This window comes from Parasteatoda tepidariorum, chromosome 10, assembly GCF_982258835.1.
Source record: "Parasteatoda tepidariorum strain Cologne lab strain chromosome 10, Ptep-v5.0, whole genome shotgun sequence".
NCBI lineage: Eukaryota > Metazoa > Arthropoda > Arachnida > Araneae > Theridiidae > Parasteatoda > Parasteatoda tepidariorum.
The window spans coordinates 80,760,940-80,780,364 of NC_141764.1; the positions used below are offsets into that span (position 1 = coordinate 80,760,940).

General features: G+C 29.3%; 1 protein-coding gene across 1 annotated transcript in view; it reads right to left on the reverse strand.

Annotated features, from left to right (window-relative positions):
• The window catches only part of LOC107454895 (locomotion-related protein Hikaru genki), a 209,080-nt gene extending 189,876 nt beyond the window's left edge, over positions 1–19,204 (reverse strand). The window contains exon 1 of the mRNA XM_016072238.4: positions 18,942–19,204. Coding sequence (XP_015927724.1) covers positions 18,942–19,131 — 190 coding nt within the window. The 5' untranslated portion in view covers positions 19,132–19,204. The remainder of the gene's footprint in view (positions 1–18,941) is intronic.
• Between the last annotated feature and the right edge of the window lie 221 nt (positions 19,205–19,425).

Here is a 19,425-nt window from a genome sequence, read left to right on the forward strand (position 1 = left end):
GAACCCACGAACTCTTGGACATGGGCCCTGTGCCCTACCAACCAGGCTATCCCAGCCCAACCTTATTAATTTTTTTTTTATTTCATAATCGCTATTGAACAGCCGACCTAATTTTATGGGTTTACGACTACTAATGTTCAACTCCGTAGCCTTGTAATTTTAAACCCAATCCAGAAAACAAGGGAACTCATGGATCGAGCATTGGGAGAAATTTGTCTTCGTGGAGGACTTTTTGATGCAGCTAACCAGCATTTGCGTTACATGGAGAGGAAGATCACGAGAACCTCCTACGGTTAGCCTGATGACAAGGGGACTCTAACCCATGATCCATCTACCACTGAGGATATTTCATGTCAGTACTGTGTTAGGTGTAAGCCGGATGCGGAATTCGTATCGACTGGGTTTCGAACCCGGCACGCCTCATTGGAAGGCGAACGCTCTATCCTCTGAGCCCTAGCGGCTCCAACATTATTAATTGTAAACTTCTTTAAATTATCCAGTATAATATTACCTTGCATACATCCATTTTCGGGCCCTTCCTTGCTAACTAACAAATCAAACGCACTTAATTACTACAGTATAAGAACGCTCTATTAAGCAAAATCCCTCTATTTACGCTTTGACCTCAATTTGTGCTTCATTTTTCATATTTTGTAATCTGGCAATCTTATTACGAAAATATTTTAAATCATTCTTGAAAACTAAACTAACTAATCTTAAATCATCTCTACTTGTTTTGTGTTTTGTTCTGTTTTTCCTTTACATTTTATTTTTTGTTTTTTACGTCATATTTATTGCTTAATGTGTTCTATACTATTTTATTTCGAATTTTATTTTGAGTGTTCCTCACACCATTGTATTGATATATTTTGCTTTGGCTGTATTGATACAATATTAGAAAGCACTCCTTTTAGCGGATATAATCGTGTGAGATGATGAAGAGATTATATCTTTTTTCCCCGGACTTTCACTATTTTTTTAAATAATTTTCCTTCTTTTCTTTTTTCATTATTCTGTAATTTCTATGTTTTCTCTACATTTTGAGCTATATATATATATATATATATATATATATATATAGTGTAATGTATAAATATATAGTATATATGTATATATTAGCATGTAAGCGTGCATGTTTACAAATTTTAGAAAGAAAACTTTGTTCTTTCGTATACAACAAAGAGCTAAAGCAAGCTGAGCAATTAAGCAGGCTTAAGTTGGAAAAAATTAAAAAGTTAAAAGCGAATAGTATGTTCTATATTGTGTTTTAATTATGCTTATCCAGGTACAATCATAATAATTTTATTCATCGTTATTGTTTTTCAGTGAAAAACAAGTATTAGTTATGATGCGTTTAATAAAAAAGCGGACTCAAAAAGAAGAAAGCGTTGATGACAGTTATAAACATTATATTCCCCTGCATTGTATGAATGCGTAGGGGATGTGACGTCATGCATGTTGTTTTTCAAAAGCATAATTATTGTTTTGTTTATGAATGTTTGTGCACTGAGTGTCATTAATTTCAATATATTTTTTTTAAACTTATTATTGAATGAAAATTCTATTTTTTAATGAGGAATTAATTTTAAAGATTTTAATGATTGATTTGAATTCTTAAGATTTTACGCTAGAACACATTCCAAACACTTTAATCCTTTGACTTAGATAAGACACCGGTGCCCATTTTATGTATTTTTTGACGCTCTAATTTCACACAAAATTATATTCTGTCGTTTTTTAATTATAAAAAAGAAGCGGTCTTATAATTACTAAGAAATCTGTTCAATTATCCGAATTATAATTTGTACTTCAATACAAAATCTAAAAAAGTAGTTTGAATTTTTTTTATTCATGTTCAAAGATTTATCATTAATTGATTTTGTAAATTAAATAAAATTCGGTGATAAATAACCGTTTCTCTTAGATATTAATAGCTGCACATAAGTGCAAATTTGAAAAATAATTGTTTGCGAGTGGGCTGTGTTTTCAAGATTTTACATGCAACGCAGAAAAAGATACCATTGTTTTATGCTCTAACTCATAACCATAAATTATTAAAATATTGAATATATTTTTCTCTTAATTTGACCTAAAATAATAAAAAAAGAATGAAAAATATGTTCAGTAAAAATTTTGCGTTAAATGGTTAAAATAAACATTATTTTAGAGTAAAACAGACAAGCATTTACCAAGTAGTAGCATTTAATCTTAAATAAAGAAAAAAGAAGAAGAAAACTTCAGTGTTGGTCATACCGGACATGCGTAAACCAGACAATGCCACTTAAATCCCTTGAATTTTTCACACTTATGTTTCCATACACTAATGTTTTCTTTAGTATTTTGTAAGAAAAACTCAACCCGAATTACTTAAAATTTATCATAGGAAGGAAAGCATAATACCACAGATAGTTCTCAAAAATAAAAAATAAATAAGAACGTCACGTGAATCGAACCCAGTCTATGATTGGACAAAATTTGCTTCGGCACAATCGCAAGTACTTTTGTAATAGACACTCATTAACTATTACTATAGACATGGCTGGCGCCTAATAAGAAAGCAAAGTTAAAGAACTTCACTGAGTATGGTATACTAATTCCACTATTATTTTGCTTCGCAACCCTAACATACACAATTTTGAAACTATTTATGGTCACTCGCTTCATAGATATAGGGACTCTGAATTTTGACTTTCTTAGAATATTTTGATTTTTATAAATTTTTGATTAAAAAACGCATTTTATCCGCTTTTATTTGAAAATGCACTGCAAATTATTTACTTTTTGATTTCAGGAAAATTTAATTGGTTATAATTACACTCATAGATTAAAATAATTTTTTTTTTTCAGATAAAAAGTATTTCTTCTCCCCTTCTCCTTCACGTTTTGAAAGAAAGTAATCATTGGTGGTGGTGTTCATTGCAAATACTAGATTGCATCCCTCCATCGTAAAAAACTAATGAGTTTCCGTTCTTTAAAAAAAAATAGTTTAAAAAAACTATTGAAGTTTAAATGGAAATAAATAAATCTCAAAAGGAAATAAATCTCAATTATTTAAACAAAGTTTTCTCTCTAAAGATTTTTGCCAGAGGGAGTTAACACAGTCTTATAAAGTTAAATTATTTCAAAGAGGATAATTGAAGTTTTTTCCTAAAATTTTTCTGTAACCTAACTTTTTCTTTTCTCTAGGGCAGTGTTTCTCAAACTTATGACTTTTGCGTACCCCTTCTAGATTTTTCGCAACGTTGTGTACCACTAATAAAAAAAATGAATGTATTTTTCACTATAAAAAATTTAAAATCGCAACTGGCTGTTGACATCATTAATTATTAACTGTTAACTCTGCAAAAAATAGGAAATAGAAAAATACGTGATTGTAAATTTTCATGGCTAGCTTTGCTTTTAAATAAAAATTTTTTAAATTTTCGTTCGTTGCAAGATATTTCGCATAGTAACGCGTACCCCCGCTAAACTGTTCCCGTACCCCTGGGGGTACGCGTACCACACTTTGGGAAACACTGCTCTAGGGGAAAAATTATTTTTTTCTTTTAGAAAAGTGCGTCCATCATGTTTATGAGTCAATATTTCTAATTGACTCTAATACATAAATGTACTACTGAAAAGGCTTAATTGTACGGCTAATTCGAGAAAATTTCGATGTTAATGTAATAAAGAGGATTTATGGACAAATATTAGAATGCGAATGCATATTTTTCTCCATATAAACTAGAATATGAATTGTGATTTTTTTTTGTTAAATTTTTAATGAAAAATTACTTTCTTTCGGCATGTATAAGAAAAAAAATATGTTTGAAAAAAAGCTTTATTTTAAGAAACCATTATTTAAGGGATGCCAACTGCTTCGAAAAAGTTTTAATTAACTCGCAGCAAATTAAATATTAAAACTTGTAGAATGAGGATAATTGCGCCCACTTTTTTAAAAGTGCCCCTGCGAGACAACTGCAATAAAGCCGCAATTCATATGATGTTTTGAAATTTTGTTTTGTAATGATGAAATAAATTACTTAAAATGAAAAATACTGAACTGAAAATAACTTAAATTTCGCTACCACTAGAAAATATTTTTTGCTTAGCGGAGCAAGTTGATATTTCTATTATTTTTTCCCTTACACCAAGCTTTTTGGCCAAATAGAATTAAATATATGCTACTCATTAGACGTACAAGTTTTCCTCCACGGTGTAGCTCCATCATAAAAACTAATAATTTCTTCCACTGAAGGAAAAATAAGTCATAATAACAAAATATAATTTTAAATTTAAAGGTCATAAAATAAATTGAATCACATTTAGAAAAATAAGCACTATAATTATTTATTTTATCGGTTAAGGAACAATTAACCATACGGTGTGATAATTAACCTTTAATTTCACATTCTTTAAAACACTTTTTTTATTTGAAGAAAACATTATTTTCTCCTTACCCCTAGTTTTCTTGCTAAATAGAATTAAATATGTAGGCTACTCATTGTACGTTCCCGTTTACATCCAAGATGTAGCTCCATCATAAAAACTAATGATTTTCTGCTGTTGAAGGAACAATATGTCATAACAAAATATAATTTTGGGCGTAAAATAACTTGAATCTCACTTCGGAAAATAAACAGTATAATTATTTATTTTATCGTTTAAGGAACAATTAACCATACGGTGTGATAATTAAGCTTTAATTTCACATTCTTTAAAACACTTTTTTTATTTGAAGAAAACATTATTTTCTCCTTACCCCTAGTTTTCTTGCTAAATAGAATTAAATATGTAGGCTACTCATTGTACGTTCCCGTTTACATCCAAGATGTAGCTCCATCATAAAAACTAATGATTTTCTGCTGTTGAAGGAACAATATGTCATAACAAAATATAATTTTGGGCGTAAAATAACTTGAATCTCACTTCGGAAAATAAACAGTATAATTATTTATTTTATCGTTTAAGGAACAATTAACCATACGGTGTGATAATTAAGCTTTAATTTCACATTCTTTAAAACACTTTTTTTATTTGAAGAAAACATTATTTTCTCCTTACCCCTAGTTTTCTTGCTAAATAGAATTAAATATGTAGGCTACTCATTGTACGTTCCCGTTTACATCCAAGATGTAGTTCCATCATAAAAACTAATGATTTTCTGCTATTGAAGGAACAATATGTCATAACAAAATATAATTTTGGGCATAAAATAAATTAAATCTCACTTGGAAAAATAAACAGTATAATTATTTATATTTATCGGTTAAGGAACATTTAACCGTACGGTGTATTAAATAAGCTTCAATTTTTTATTGAGAATTTTTTTTTTTAAGAAACCGATATTTTCTCCTTCCCCTTAGTTTTCTGACCAGAAAAAAAATTAACCTATGCTACTCATTAGACATACTCGATTTCATCCTAAATGTAGTTCCATCATAAAAACTAATGAGTTTCCGCTGTTGAAGTAAAAATATGTAATAATAAAAAAATACTTTTAAATTTAAAGTGCATCAAAATAAAATGAATCTCACATATTTAAATAAAGCTTTCCTTCCTAAGATTTCAAAGGATTTCTGCCCGAAGGGTAACGCAAACTTATTAAGTTAAATTATTCCACCGAGGATAATTGAAAGTTTTCCCTAAATTTGTTCTATGGCCTAACTTTTTCCCTTCTGATAGGGAAAATTTATTTTTTTCCCTCTTAGCAAATTGCGTCCATCAAGTTTATGAGTCAATATTCCTAATTGACTCTAAAGTATAAATGTGTTTGTGAAAAAGCTTAAAAAATAAGATTTACGCACAAATATCTTGATATGTATGTTTATAAAATATCAGAGTTTCCCAAAGTAATTTTATTAAGCGAAGTTGATTTTATGTTCATAGAAAATTATTCCTAACAATTTAGGAAATATAAATTATCATATTTTTGTATGCAAGTTTATGAAATGAGATTTATTTCGGTTTTAAAATTGCTGAAATACTTTCGTTCAGATTGCATTCTTTTGTGCCAGTATTTGACAGATAAGAGGTAAGATTTATTTGATGGGGATCATTTAAGCGCTTTTCAATTTTTAGGGATGTAAATTTTTATATTTATTTTGAATTTTAATATGCTTAAGATTTATTGAACAAACCTATTTGACAATTTTTTTCAAATGTAATCAAGAAAGTGCTTTTCTTAAAAGTGTTTTTGAAAAATATTGTTGTAACATATATTATTATAACTTTTATAGCAAGAGGGTGATTTTCCTTTTGAAAACGTGTTGGTTATAAATTTTACATTTAATAAATTTGGTAGCAATAAAATTAATGAAAACGCAGGCAGGAGATATTCAGTAAGTTTAGTTTCGCTTTAAAAATACTTGAAGTTTTCAGTCTAGGAGCATTTTTATGCTCAGTAGAAACTTACCCTCAAAATAAGATGGTTTTTATTTAGTTACATAGAAGCGTTTCTTGGTACGTCTATACATTTCGATGTCAATTTTTTAAAATCAGCTAAAAAAATTGTAAAAAATTATTTCAAACACTGTTCATCTTGAAATTGATGCATTCGAAAGTTCGTAGAAAAAGAAATGGAAAAAAAGGAGAAAAAAAACACTTTGGTTAAATCGAGTTATATTTGAAGAGTTTAGTGGATAAAGCAGGTAAGTGACATTTTCAGGGAAATTGATTATTCAGGGAAGATAACAAAGTGGTTGCATGAATAGGGGTATGTTTAATGCAAAAGAATTGTTTTTGCTTTCAATTTAATTTTAATAGAATTAATCTACATCAGTTGTGATTCTGTTTGCATGATTTTTATTTTAAATTAGGTAGTGGTAAATGAAATAAGACAAAAAGTTATTAGCCTTTCAATAAATCAGCAATAAAATAAATTGGTTGCCACTTTTTCTTTTCCTGATTATAGCTACTCTGAAAATGTCACTTACCCGGTTCTTCCACTAAGCTTTTAATTTAATACTTTTCTTTAATGTTAAATTCAATATTGAATTCCATGTTCGCTTCATTTGATTTATTATTTATTGTTGACTTATTCAATCAACAATGAGGATAATTGACTAAATGAGTCAACCATTAGTCTATGGAGCCAACTTGTTCGCTTCATTTTAATCGTTCCTCATTGTAGACTCATTGAGTTTTATAATGTGGATTGTTGACAAAACAAGTCTACCATGTTCACTCCACTTTAATTGTTCTTAAATGTTGATTCATTTAGACAAAAATAAGTATTGTTGTCTAAATGAGACAACCATGTTCACTTCATTTTAATTGCTCTTCATTGTTAACTCATTTAGTTCATGTTTACTGCTTCAACGTTTATTAGGCCCAACTAGAATTGTATTAAAATAATACTTCCCAATTACGACGGAATTTTCGTAATTTCAGAAATTATTTTTTCTGGTGAAGGTAATTACCTTTCCGGTTAATATTTTAATGAATTGTAAGTGAAAGAATTTCCCCTGCCACTACATCTCAATAATTTACACCACTGTATTAAAGATCAAATCGAGGAAAAGTCATGCACTAAGTCTTAAAAGTTATATAAGAATTCATATCACTTAAAAATTCTCTGTTTTATTCAACATCTCCTAGAAGAACGAAGGCCTTCGTAGGAAGTTTAACCAATTGTCAGGAAATTGCCGATAGGTCTGGGTCAAGACTAATTTGGTGCAATTGGATAAGAGAAAACACAATTAAAAATATATATTTAATTATTAAACCACAATCAACTTATAATCCTTCAAAACCAACACCAGAATTGTTCTGTTCTAAAAATTTAATAGCAAAATAAAAATAAAATTTACATGCGAAGCTTTTGATATTGTGTTGCATGCTTCATTATTTTTCTTGCCTTTTCAGCCTTGCTTGATTTTACTTTTTAATGTCCTGACATATGGGTACATATATATATATATATATATATATATATATATATAATATATGGGTCATTCTCACAAAAAGGTGATTTTTTAAGTCCCTGAGTAATAAATATTAGGAAATACAGCAGATTTCTTAATATTTTTCTTTATCATTTTTCGTGAAGTTCTTAACTAAAAATCATATGCATTTCTGCTAAATGTATTTAATATTTCATTCTTATTTTTTAATAAACATGACTTCAAATTCCCCTCCGTGGACGTCCCTACGTCTGTGGCACAAAATAATTTTTAATGCCTGTTAAACAATTTAAATGTTATTTTAATGATTTTTGTAGTTTTACCTAGTTAAATGTTTATAGTAACTTTTTATTTAATATTTAAAAAAAAATTTATAAAATAAATGACTAGTAAAGTTTGTCCATCAAAAATAATGTCTCCCTCCGTGGACAATTAATATAGTTCTGTAAATATGCAATAAAGGGCAGCATATGCGAAATTCCTATAAGACAGCTGCTGGGAGGGGTAACCATTCCATTTTCTAATGTTAAATATCAGTTATTTTTGTTCTCTTTGGTGTCAGTTTTGGATTGTCGTGTTCAACTGGGGTTTGGCAAAGTTCTCACCGTATACTCCGTGGACATCATAAAGAAGGTAAGAGAAAATTATTTTATTTTTGATAGATGAATTTTAGATTGCAAAAATAGTATATTTAACAAAAAGAACTGCCCCATTTTTGTAACTTCAAAATTAAAAATCAGAAAAATTCAGGAACTAGTTTTTGTCTCCTCCGTGGACATAACAAGTCCACGGAGGAGAAGACGCAGTCAATGTGAGAGACAATGTGTTAGCTAACCATAATACAATTTTAATAATTAAAAAACTATTTTCTTTTAATAGATATTTTTTTAAAATGGAACAAATTTGTCAATTTGTTTCTATTTTTAAAAAAAATCAATTAAGTTTAACTTTTTCTTATCGGAGAAGTAAATATTGGCAATTTCTGTGATGTTTAACATTTTTTTTCTCTTCAAATTTTAGGAAAAAAAATGCAAAACCAAAATTTAAGAAAAGAAAGCAATCAAATGTTCAAATGCAAAAGAGAAGGGAACAGAAAAAACTTAGTATGAGACAAGCTAGACAGAAATTAAAAGAAAACCCTATATTGTTTGAAGAAAGTTAAAAAAAAAAAGAGCAAGAAACTTTAAAATTTGCATCAGAAAAAGATTTAACAGAAAAATCGTGATTAAATGTACTTAAATTTCTAGAAATTGATAGAGCAAGCCGTTTGTGCCCAGGGAAAAAAGAAACAATAACAAGAAGAAAAGAGAAAAAACAAAAACGTTATTTGGATGACAGTATGTTTAACTTGCATAAAATGGTCACAAAAGAGTACCCTCAACACTCAACTTTCATGTGGAGTCTGAATTTTTATTTCAATAGTCTTTACATTTTAATTTATTAATATTCAGTAAGAGTTACTTAAGAAATTGTACACCTAGGTTAAAAATGGATGTTTCCTTTCATAGCAGCATGATTAATCGGAAGTAGCTCTATCTCTAATAATGAAATATTTTATTATTTACTTATTAATGTTAAACTCATATCAGTTGTGCCCAATAATTAATGAATTAGTCTTCATTGACATTTTATATTTTATAACATAAAATGTCTCCTCTGTTGACTATTACATCTCCTCCGTGGACAAGGCAGAATTTAAAATATTTTAAATCTTGTAAAATTTTTCTTTTCGTTCGTTTATTCTACACAATAAAATACTAAAATGGAAATGTTTTTACGGCCAATTTACTTTTCTTCCATCTTAATTTCAGCCTTGCTTATTACTGACTGTTGATTATTATTTTTCTTACAATTTAATTAAACCACTTCTGTTTTCTGCGTAAATTAATAAGCCTAATTATAACCTGCATACATATTAATGTTTAATATCATGCAGACAATTTTCAAGCACCGTCTATGATATTAAACTAATTAATTATTTAAAATGAATGAAGTTATAACCAATGAATTTACTCATAGGTTTTGACTACAATTTCCTGTGGTAGCTGATAACAGGAAGTTTAATAAATTTTGCGTAACTAGCGATCAATTAGAAAACTTGAGTACTGAAAGCTATTTAAAACCGCCCGGTAACCGTCAACCTTAATTAAAAGTTTACCTCCGGGATTTTACGGTCGATAAAACTTCTTATAAATAAAAACATGTAACTTTTTTTTTTATTCACAAATCGTTGAGGGGAAGAAAACTAATCAAATTTGGGACAGTTAAGTTGCCGAGAGTATCATCCATTATTTTATTATTTTTACTAGCACTACGAAAGATTATTTCGTAGAAACTAAAAATAAAATTATTGAATACATCAAGAGAAGAAATATTTTAGATCATTTGCTCGAGATGAAAATTCTTAAAATAGTTTTGTGGTTAAGAAAGAACCTCAATTCTACCATTTAAGAGAATGGTTTCATTTCTAAACTTAACCACTATTATACTTATAAAAACAGGTAGAATTTTCATGACATGCATACTTTTCATAAAATATAAAATATGCATGTATTCTGCAAACCTTCGCTCCAGACTTAGAAAGAAATGCATAGAATGAGTAGAATTTGTTTCTTGAATAAAGGAAAGCGAAGAATATGAAAACACTTTCTTATGTCCCATGGTTAAAAAAAAGCTTAAATTATTTCCACGTCTAGCTATTAAAAAAAATAGAGCTACTTATAATTTCTATGTAATGCTTACTTTTTTTCTATAAAAGTAAATTATTTATGATTATTGCAGAGCCTCACTCAAGTAATGTCAAGTTTTTTTTTTTTTTTTTTTTATCTTTCAAAAATTATAAAAGTTTCTAAAAAATTAACGAGCATGTTAAGCTTATCATGCAATTTCTAAAATTGATGTTCCTGTTTTTTATGCAAATGAAAACTTCTTTCCTTAAATTTTAAACTGATTTGAGTTGTTTTAAATAAAGCTGTGTATTCTGTTTTATTTTAATTTTTTCTATTTCTAATTATAATTCTATACTATTACTAATCTTTAATACTACATTATTTTTCTTTAAATTTTAAATAACATCCCCTCTTTTTTTAAATTGTTACTCAAAATAAAAGTGTCAAATTTGCACATAAAAAATTATCATCTTGGGCAAAAATTTGATTCAGCAATAATTGCACTCATTAAATCTTATCACAGCTTAAATTATATTTTGTCTTTTATTTTAGATTTTTTTTCCTGAGCCACGATGGCTCAGGGGATGGAGTGCTCGCCTTCCAATGTGGTGAACCGGGTTCGAATCCCAGCAATGGCTGGTCGATACAAATGCGCATCCGACTTTACCCGACTACAGTGCTGACGTGAAATATCCTCAGTGGTAGACGGATCATGGGTTAGAGTCCCTTTACAGTTAGGCTAACCGTAGGAGGTTCTCGTGGGAGGTGATCTCCCACGTAACGTTGCGTTACATGGTTATCTCCATGTAACGCAATGCGGGTTATTTCCATCAAAAAGTCCTTCACGAAGACAAATTTCACCCAATACTTGATCCAGAAGTTCTTCCCTTGTTTTCTGGATTGGGTTCAGAATTACAAGGCTACGGTGTTTGACATTAGCTGTCGTAAACCCAAAAAATTAGGTCAGCTATTTAGCGATGGTTATAAAATATAAATAAATTCCTATCTGTATATACCTTTCATTTCAGATAAAAACCTATATTTTGAACGGTTTAAAGAAGCATTTACAGAAATTTATTCACCTTATTTCCGACCGCGTTTCATGTTCGCCAAGGTAAGGGTTAGTATGTTGTTTCTACTTCTCGTAGAAGATTCAGGTAGAAGAATTTCTGCTGTTGTAAACTAAATTGCGTAAATCCACACCCCAGCGATCAGGTAATTGCATATCAATATAGGATAATTTTCCAAAGTACTTTTTTTCATATCTTCATCCGGTATTTTAAAATATGAAGAACACATCTTTTCCCAAAAACAAGACACAAAAATTGAATTCAGAACAACTGAGTATTCCGAGGATAAACATAATTTATTTTTTATCTCGAAAATTTAAAAATAAATAAATAAGTAATAAAAGAATAAAAGCATTTAAAATTATCCAAAAACCCTCTTAGCAGTTAACCAACAGAATAAAAAAACACTATTGAAACTCTCTTACCCGCTTTAATGACGCAAAAAAATAAATTTTTTAAAAAGTGGTAAAAAGTTAGAGCTGAATCCTAAATCCTGAATCGCAAAGTCCCTAAATTCTAATGTGGATGTGCCAAACAAGTTTTAAAACAATTCGAAACGTGATCGAAAGTTTGCAAATGCCGAGTTTCAACACCGACTTACTCAAATTACTACCGACATTTTCAATATAATTTAAATAATTTTTTTTTTTTTTTTGCATCGATATAAATTTTAAAAATGTTACCATTTTAATCATTTTGAAAATAAGCACACGAGAGAGAATTAGCATATTAAAATTACCAAGCTCTTTAGAAAAATACCAAAATAAATACAGATTTCCTCTAATTTCAAAATAAGAGAAAGAAGCTGAAAAAAATGTAATAATGTTCAATAACTAATAAAATTTTTAAAATGTATTTTATTTTATCATTCTGAACATAAAATAAAAATTAAAATATATATTATAGAAGTTATTTTATAAAAGTGGGAATGAATTTATTTTTATTCTGTCAGCATAACAGCCTAGTGCACACCAGAACAAAAACAAGTCGTTTCCGCCTGACTCAATCAGCCGCTAGGTTTCTCGATTGATATCATCATCTGGGGTTTGGCCTTCCCATTTTTCAGCTACCAATAAACTTTCTAAAAGTCAGCTTCCAACCTGGATCACCATCATCTTTTCTATAGATGTGACCCAGCCATCCTATTCTATAGGATTTAATAATAGAAATTATGTTTGGTTACTTATATCGTCCGTATAATCCATAATTGTAATGAATCCCCCAAACTTCGCTTTCTTTAATACGAATTTATAAAGTTCTACTTATTTTGAAAAACTATTGCTTCTGCGTATTTAGAAAGTCATTTTTCTTAGAGCTATGTAATTAAAATTATGTTCAACACAATAAATCTGGTATCTTTTCTTTTTGCTCAATTCTCCAACAAAAATGCTAAACTTAAAAAAATGAAAATAATGAGTTTTCGTATCAAATTTGTTTAATGTTTGCTTATTTTTTATTACTCATTTTGAAAAACTATTCTATGAATTGTTTGCTAATTTTTGCGTATTCAGAAAGTCATTTTTCTTAGAGCTAATGTAATTAAAATTATGTCCCACATAATAAATCCACCAGTATCTTTATAATAAATCCACCACCTTCATAATAAATCCACCAGTATCTTTACCTTTTGTGCGACTCTACAACGAAAATTCTAAATTTAAAAAAAAAAGAAGAAGAAAAAGAGTTTTAGTGTCAAATTTGTTTAAACATTGAATTAACAATTGCACCGGTTTTCGGCTACAATAGTCCACCAAACCTCAACATTACATATTCTAAATCAGAGGATTGGTAACTGCGTCTGGAGGGAAAGAAAAATATAGGGAAAAAAACTACGAGTTTAAAAAGTTTGATCCTTAGTAAATTTTCATCCAATGACCGCATTTTTATGAAATAAATGCCGATCCTAATGGTTCAAATAAGGGGTAATTTTAAATATGCTGAATATTTACAATTAACCTATAATAAGCGATAAGGAAGGCGAATGCTCTATCCCCTGAGCCATTTGAGGTTCGAGAGCTTATTGTCAAATTTGGAAAAATTTTCGGAACTGTAGACACCCTGTTTTAAATGGAATTATCTATGAATAAATAATTCTTTATAATTAACGTCGGTGTTGGTATTTACTGTGAACTTTTTTACTTTATACTCTCATCGGTACTTATAGATCAGCTTTCTATTGTGAGATTGCGGCAATTTGCCAGGTCCTATCACAAATTCGGCCAAGTCTTGACTCCTTTTAAAAAGATGTATTATTATCTGCTTCAAAGACCGCACTTCAAGCAATTGATGCACTAGAACTTAAACCATCGATAATTGCTTAAATATCCTCAACTTGTTTGCCTGTAATACTAATACAGTAATTCACCAATGGATTCCGGCCCAGTGTGGAATCCAGGGAAATGAGGCAGCCAAATTCCTGACAAGAAAAGGGGGTCTCTGTCCTCCCGAGATCTAATTCCAGACTTAATTTTAATAATGTCTTAAAAAGAGAATCTTCAGGAACTCTTTCGGCGAAGAATTCAAAAATCGCAATTCCAACAAACCATGGCTTAAACAGATTATCAATGTCCCTCAGTGGCTTAGGATGAAATCAGTCGCCATGTTTCGTCTGATATCTGGACACGATTGTCTGAAGAAACATCAATGATAAAAGAAAACATTTAGTTTTTTTCATTTACTACTTATTTCTTCCTCATTGAATTTCTTACAATGTAAGAAAAGGAAAATAGGAATATAAATGTGGTAACGGTTAGAAAGAATACGTAACTGTATTTATTCTTTGATTAATTTAAAAGGTTTAATGATGCACATCAATCATATGAATATGTGTTAGGTTTATCAAGGGGAAAATTAAGAACAAAAAGAGTCAGATAAAAATTAAAATATTTGAAGCAAAAAAAAAAAGAATCATAATAATAATTGAAAACTAATTAGGTGTTAAAAAATATTCTTGTGTTTTTCAATATTTAACAATTAAAAAACATTCAGGTATTTATTTGACTTAAAATATAACTATTAAGCAAAGAATAACACCCAAATGCTTAAATTTAAATAAAAATAATAATAGAATACAATAAACACATCGTTTAACTAGTAGTTAAACTCACTACCGTAGAGGGGCACTGTATACGTTATTGCACGAAACGGTGCCATTTTAAGTTTAAATAAAAATAATAATAGAAAACAATTTGCATATTGTTAAACAGCAAACATATTTTTTAACAATAAACACATTGTTAACTAAATAACAAGTAATTAAACTCACTACCACAGAGGGGCGCTGTATACGTTCAAACACGAAACGTTGCCCTTTTCAGCTACTTTGAAAATAGTTATGTTGCTTTTTTTTCTGTCCATTTATCATTAAACTCATTCATACTTCTTTGTAAACCGGGTTCAAACTCCAACAATGACTGTCTATACATAAACTGCTCCCGGTTTGCACTGACAACGTTGCTAGCAAACATTTTGTGCAGCGTTTGACGAATAATGGATTAAAATATCTTTATCATCGAGCTAACCGTGGGAGGGTGTCTTAGTTTTCAATGTAAAACTAATCTCCGAGCAAAGCAAATGCAAATTAGTTTCATTAAATCGAGCTCTTTGAACACGAGTTTGTCTTAATGCTTGATCCTAGAGTTCTGTAGTTTTCTGGGTTAAGTTCAAATTTCCAAGGCTCCGGAGATGAACTCAAATAACATAAATCAAATGATCGGTATTTAGCACTGGTGATAAAATTAATTTTCTGTACCCAGAGAAATTCAGCTGTTTAACTCCTATAAAAAGATTAATAAACTACTCTCTCAATTATTAATTATTCCATTAATTATTAATTACTAATTCTCTAAAAAATAGATAAATTATTATCTTTGTTTCGAGTTTATATATATTTGCTGTGTAGATCAAGAGCATAATTAAGATAACTATCCTGTGAACATTAGAATTGTATGCATTTATATTGGACAAAATGATAAAAGATTTTAATTAAGTACTACAGAGTCATATTCTTTACATTTCTTTTATTTGTTAACTAGTATAACTAGTCAAAGACTAATGTAGCTATTCACTTTTGTGTTCCCTTCTTTTATATAAATTTTATTCCCTTTTAGCTAATTACAATTCATTAAAACAACCAGGATAATATTGGAATCAAAGCAATAGAAAGCATTATTCAAAGCGATTATGCAAAATAATGAATTGCATTCCAAACAAATGCCGGAAGTGATTATCTCGTAAGAAAAACAATATTTGAGACGTATATCTTAAATTTAATTAAGATGCCTTCGATACATTTTTTTAACTTAATGTACATTATGTGTAACAGTTTAAAAAAAAATCATAAAATGTTTCTTTTTTTAAGCATTTTTATTTTCTATTTTTGTTTTAGATAATGCATCATATTCATTAAGAATTAATATTCATATAATTAATTAAAATTCAAGCATAGAATTTAACATAATAACAATTTATACTCCTATCACATGATATAATTTTCTCTTAATTTTACTTTCCTATTCAGAAAGTATAACGTGCAAAAGATGCCAATTGGATACTTATATTAAGATGGTGCGAGCTGGGTGCAGAATTTGTGTCAACCCTTCAACGTCGTGATTTGAATCTGGAACACCTTATTGGGAAGCGATCGTCCAATTCCATGAGACACCATGGCACTCATATTCAATAATTATAAAAAATAATGGATTGTATTTCAAGAAACTGCAAGATGAAAGTTTTCTCCAAATTTAAAAAAAAAATCCAATTTGCTGCATTTGCTTTCAAATCCCCTCTGCACTTGCCTTCAAAATGCATGATGCATTTGTCTTCTAATTCATGAGGAATTTACCACCCGATCCACAATGACTTCTTTTCTAACTTTTTATTTAATAATCGTCGTTGAATAGCTGATCCAATTTTTGGGTTTACCACTACTATTGTTCAACTAAGTAGCCCTGTAATTTTGAACCCAATTCAGAAAACAAAGGAACTCCTGTATCGGGAGAAATTTGTCTTCGTGGAAGACTTTTTGATGGAACTAACCCGCATTTGCGTTACATGGAGAGGAAGACCTCGAGATCCTCCCACGGATAGCCTGACGGCAAGGGGACTCTCACCTATGATCCGTCTACCACTGAGGATATTTCATGTCAGCACTGTGGTCGGTGCTTGCTGGATGCGAAATTCGTATCGACCAGCCACTGTTGGGATTTGAACCCGGTTCACCTAAATGGAAGACGAACTCTCTATCCCCTGAGCCATCGCGACTCTTTATTTTATTACCCTTTCCAGTTCAACATGTTATAAGCCGAACGACTTTTTCGAGCTACATGGTCCACCAATTGCCATTTTTAAACGTCGTCTTAGTCATGTCAATCGCTGTTCTCCTTAATTAACCTATGTACCAGAATAGCTATGTTTATGTTTGGAACGGTGCAAAATTTTAATAAAATTTTTTAATAATGGTTATTGAAAACTATTCAATTAATAAATACAAACCTCAAAAGCAATATTCAAAAATATCAAAGTGATTTGAACATTAAATTATATTCAGCAAAACTACTTACTAAGATTTAACATAAAAAACGTATTTAAAGTTAATAAAAGCATTCATAGATAAATTTCATACTTATCCTTCGTTAACGTTATATTCCGCAAAAAAAAAAACCTTTTAAGATTTAACATAAAAACGTATTCATAGTTAATCAAGATAAACTTCAAACTTGTTATTCAAAGCATAATATTCCTCAAAAATGCTTATTTAGATTTAACATAAAAAAACGTATTTATAGTCAATAAACGAAACAAAACATGATATTAATAGTTTTTTGAACAACTATTGAGTTGTTTAGCAACTATAATAGTTGTTAACTTACTCGTAAAAAATATAAATTATTAATTCCCGCAATCGTTTTCTGTAGCTGGAGCACATTCAAAACTTTTTCAAGAGGACGTCATACAGCCATAGAACCTTTTCATCGCAAATTCTATTTCACATCTCCACACCTAATTTAAAATTTAAAGTATTAAAAAAGTGAATTCAGGCAAATCTAGAGTAAGCCATAAAGTTTCAATTGCCGAAAAAAATTTTACAAATATCAAAATGCAAACAAATAATTTGGAATAAAACTTCCCCATTACAAAATCCTAAGTTATCTTCTCATAACTTATTTTCCTTTTGATATTTCGAACATTTCTTTTCGGTATTTGAAACCTGATAGCTTACTTTAGGTTTGTCTGAAATAACTTTTTATATACTATAAGTTTTAAATTAGTTATGGAGGCGAAAAAGAATTTGCGGTGAAAAGATTTTCCTACGGTATAGCGTCTGAAAATACACGCAAATTTGGTTAAAAGTAATTTCCTTTCTAGGGCAAAATTTCAAATTGAAAAGCTTATTAAAAAAGAAAACACTTTGTAGGTCTGCGATGATCATCCTCATTTTTTGATCAATTTATAAACATAAATTTAAATTCACTCAGAATTTTGATCAGTTAATGCATTCCTAAACATTCTTATAATTTGTAAACTTTGATTTAGTTTCATCGGATCAGATAAATTTTTCAAAGTACAGCAATAAAATTATTTTTTTTGTTCAAAAAATGTAAAGATTCAAAAAATTGAATTTAAACACGACTGACGGTTTTGATGAAATACATTTTTTAAAAGTAGTTGCTGTTTATTAACACAAATTTAATTCTATTCAGCTATGTCGCAACTTTAATACAAATAATAAAATCTAAAATATCTGGATGACTATTACAAGATCAATTATATAAATATGTTTAGCTACATGTATATAAATTATCTTATATACATGTTACTCTAAATATCATATTACTTTATCAATTAACATATTTTGCGGTTTAATTCAATTCCAAGTTGATAAATTAGTACACAAAAGTATATGTTCTAATATGTTTTCATGTAAATTTTATTTGTAATGTGTTTTTTTTCATAATGTTTTTGTATAATATGTTTTTTTATGTTTATATAAAAATATACGTTGAAAAAACATATGTTCTCCTTGTAATAATACCACTTTCAATTTCTCTTTTCCAACTTAACATTATAATCTATAAGCCTATCGAAAGTTTCATATTTTATCAAATAAATGTAAAATATTTTTTAATACAGGGATTTTAAATTCAAATATTTATATATATCTTTTGGATTGAAAATGACTACATTCCGTTATTAAATTTGTAGGTCTAAAACGTTTTGAATATTAAGATTTCAAACTGGATTGTTAAAGTAAACATTTTATTCGGTAAACATTTCAACTAATAGTACAATTGAAAAAGTAGAATTTTATTTTCGCTTACCAGGTTTAGGAAGTCCAGGTGAGGGTAATTTATTAGATATTTTCACACTAGGAGTTCTTGTTGTGGTAGTAGTTGTTGTTCTAACCGTCGTTTTCTTTCTTTTCGTATCTTTCCCCCTTTGACAGAACGCAACATCCACAACCAGAAAGACAACAACAAAAACACAAACAACCGGACTTGAAACCCTCATCACTACGGGACACGCTAACACCACCTAGACTTCACAAAGACACGTGTGAGCCTGTCTGCCGGATGGATGCCGGACTACCCCAGCTTTTCACGCACGCGCATTAGATGACAAAATAAAGAAGGGGGAGTGTGATATTGCAAAAGTAACTCATCTTGCTCTTGCTGTTCTTTTTCTCCTCTTTTCTTCGAAAGCCTATTTTCGGAAAGTCATTACACGGCTCTGATATTTTGATTGATGGATACATTTGATTGTTTCAAAAAAAAAGTTCTATCTTATAAAAGCCGATAACTCCTT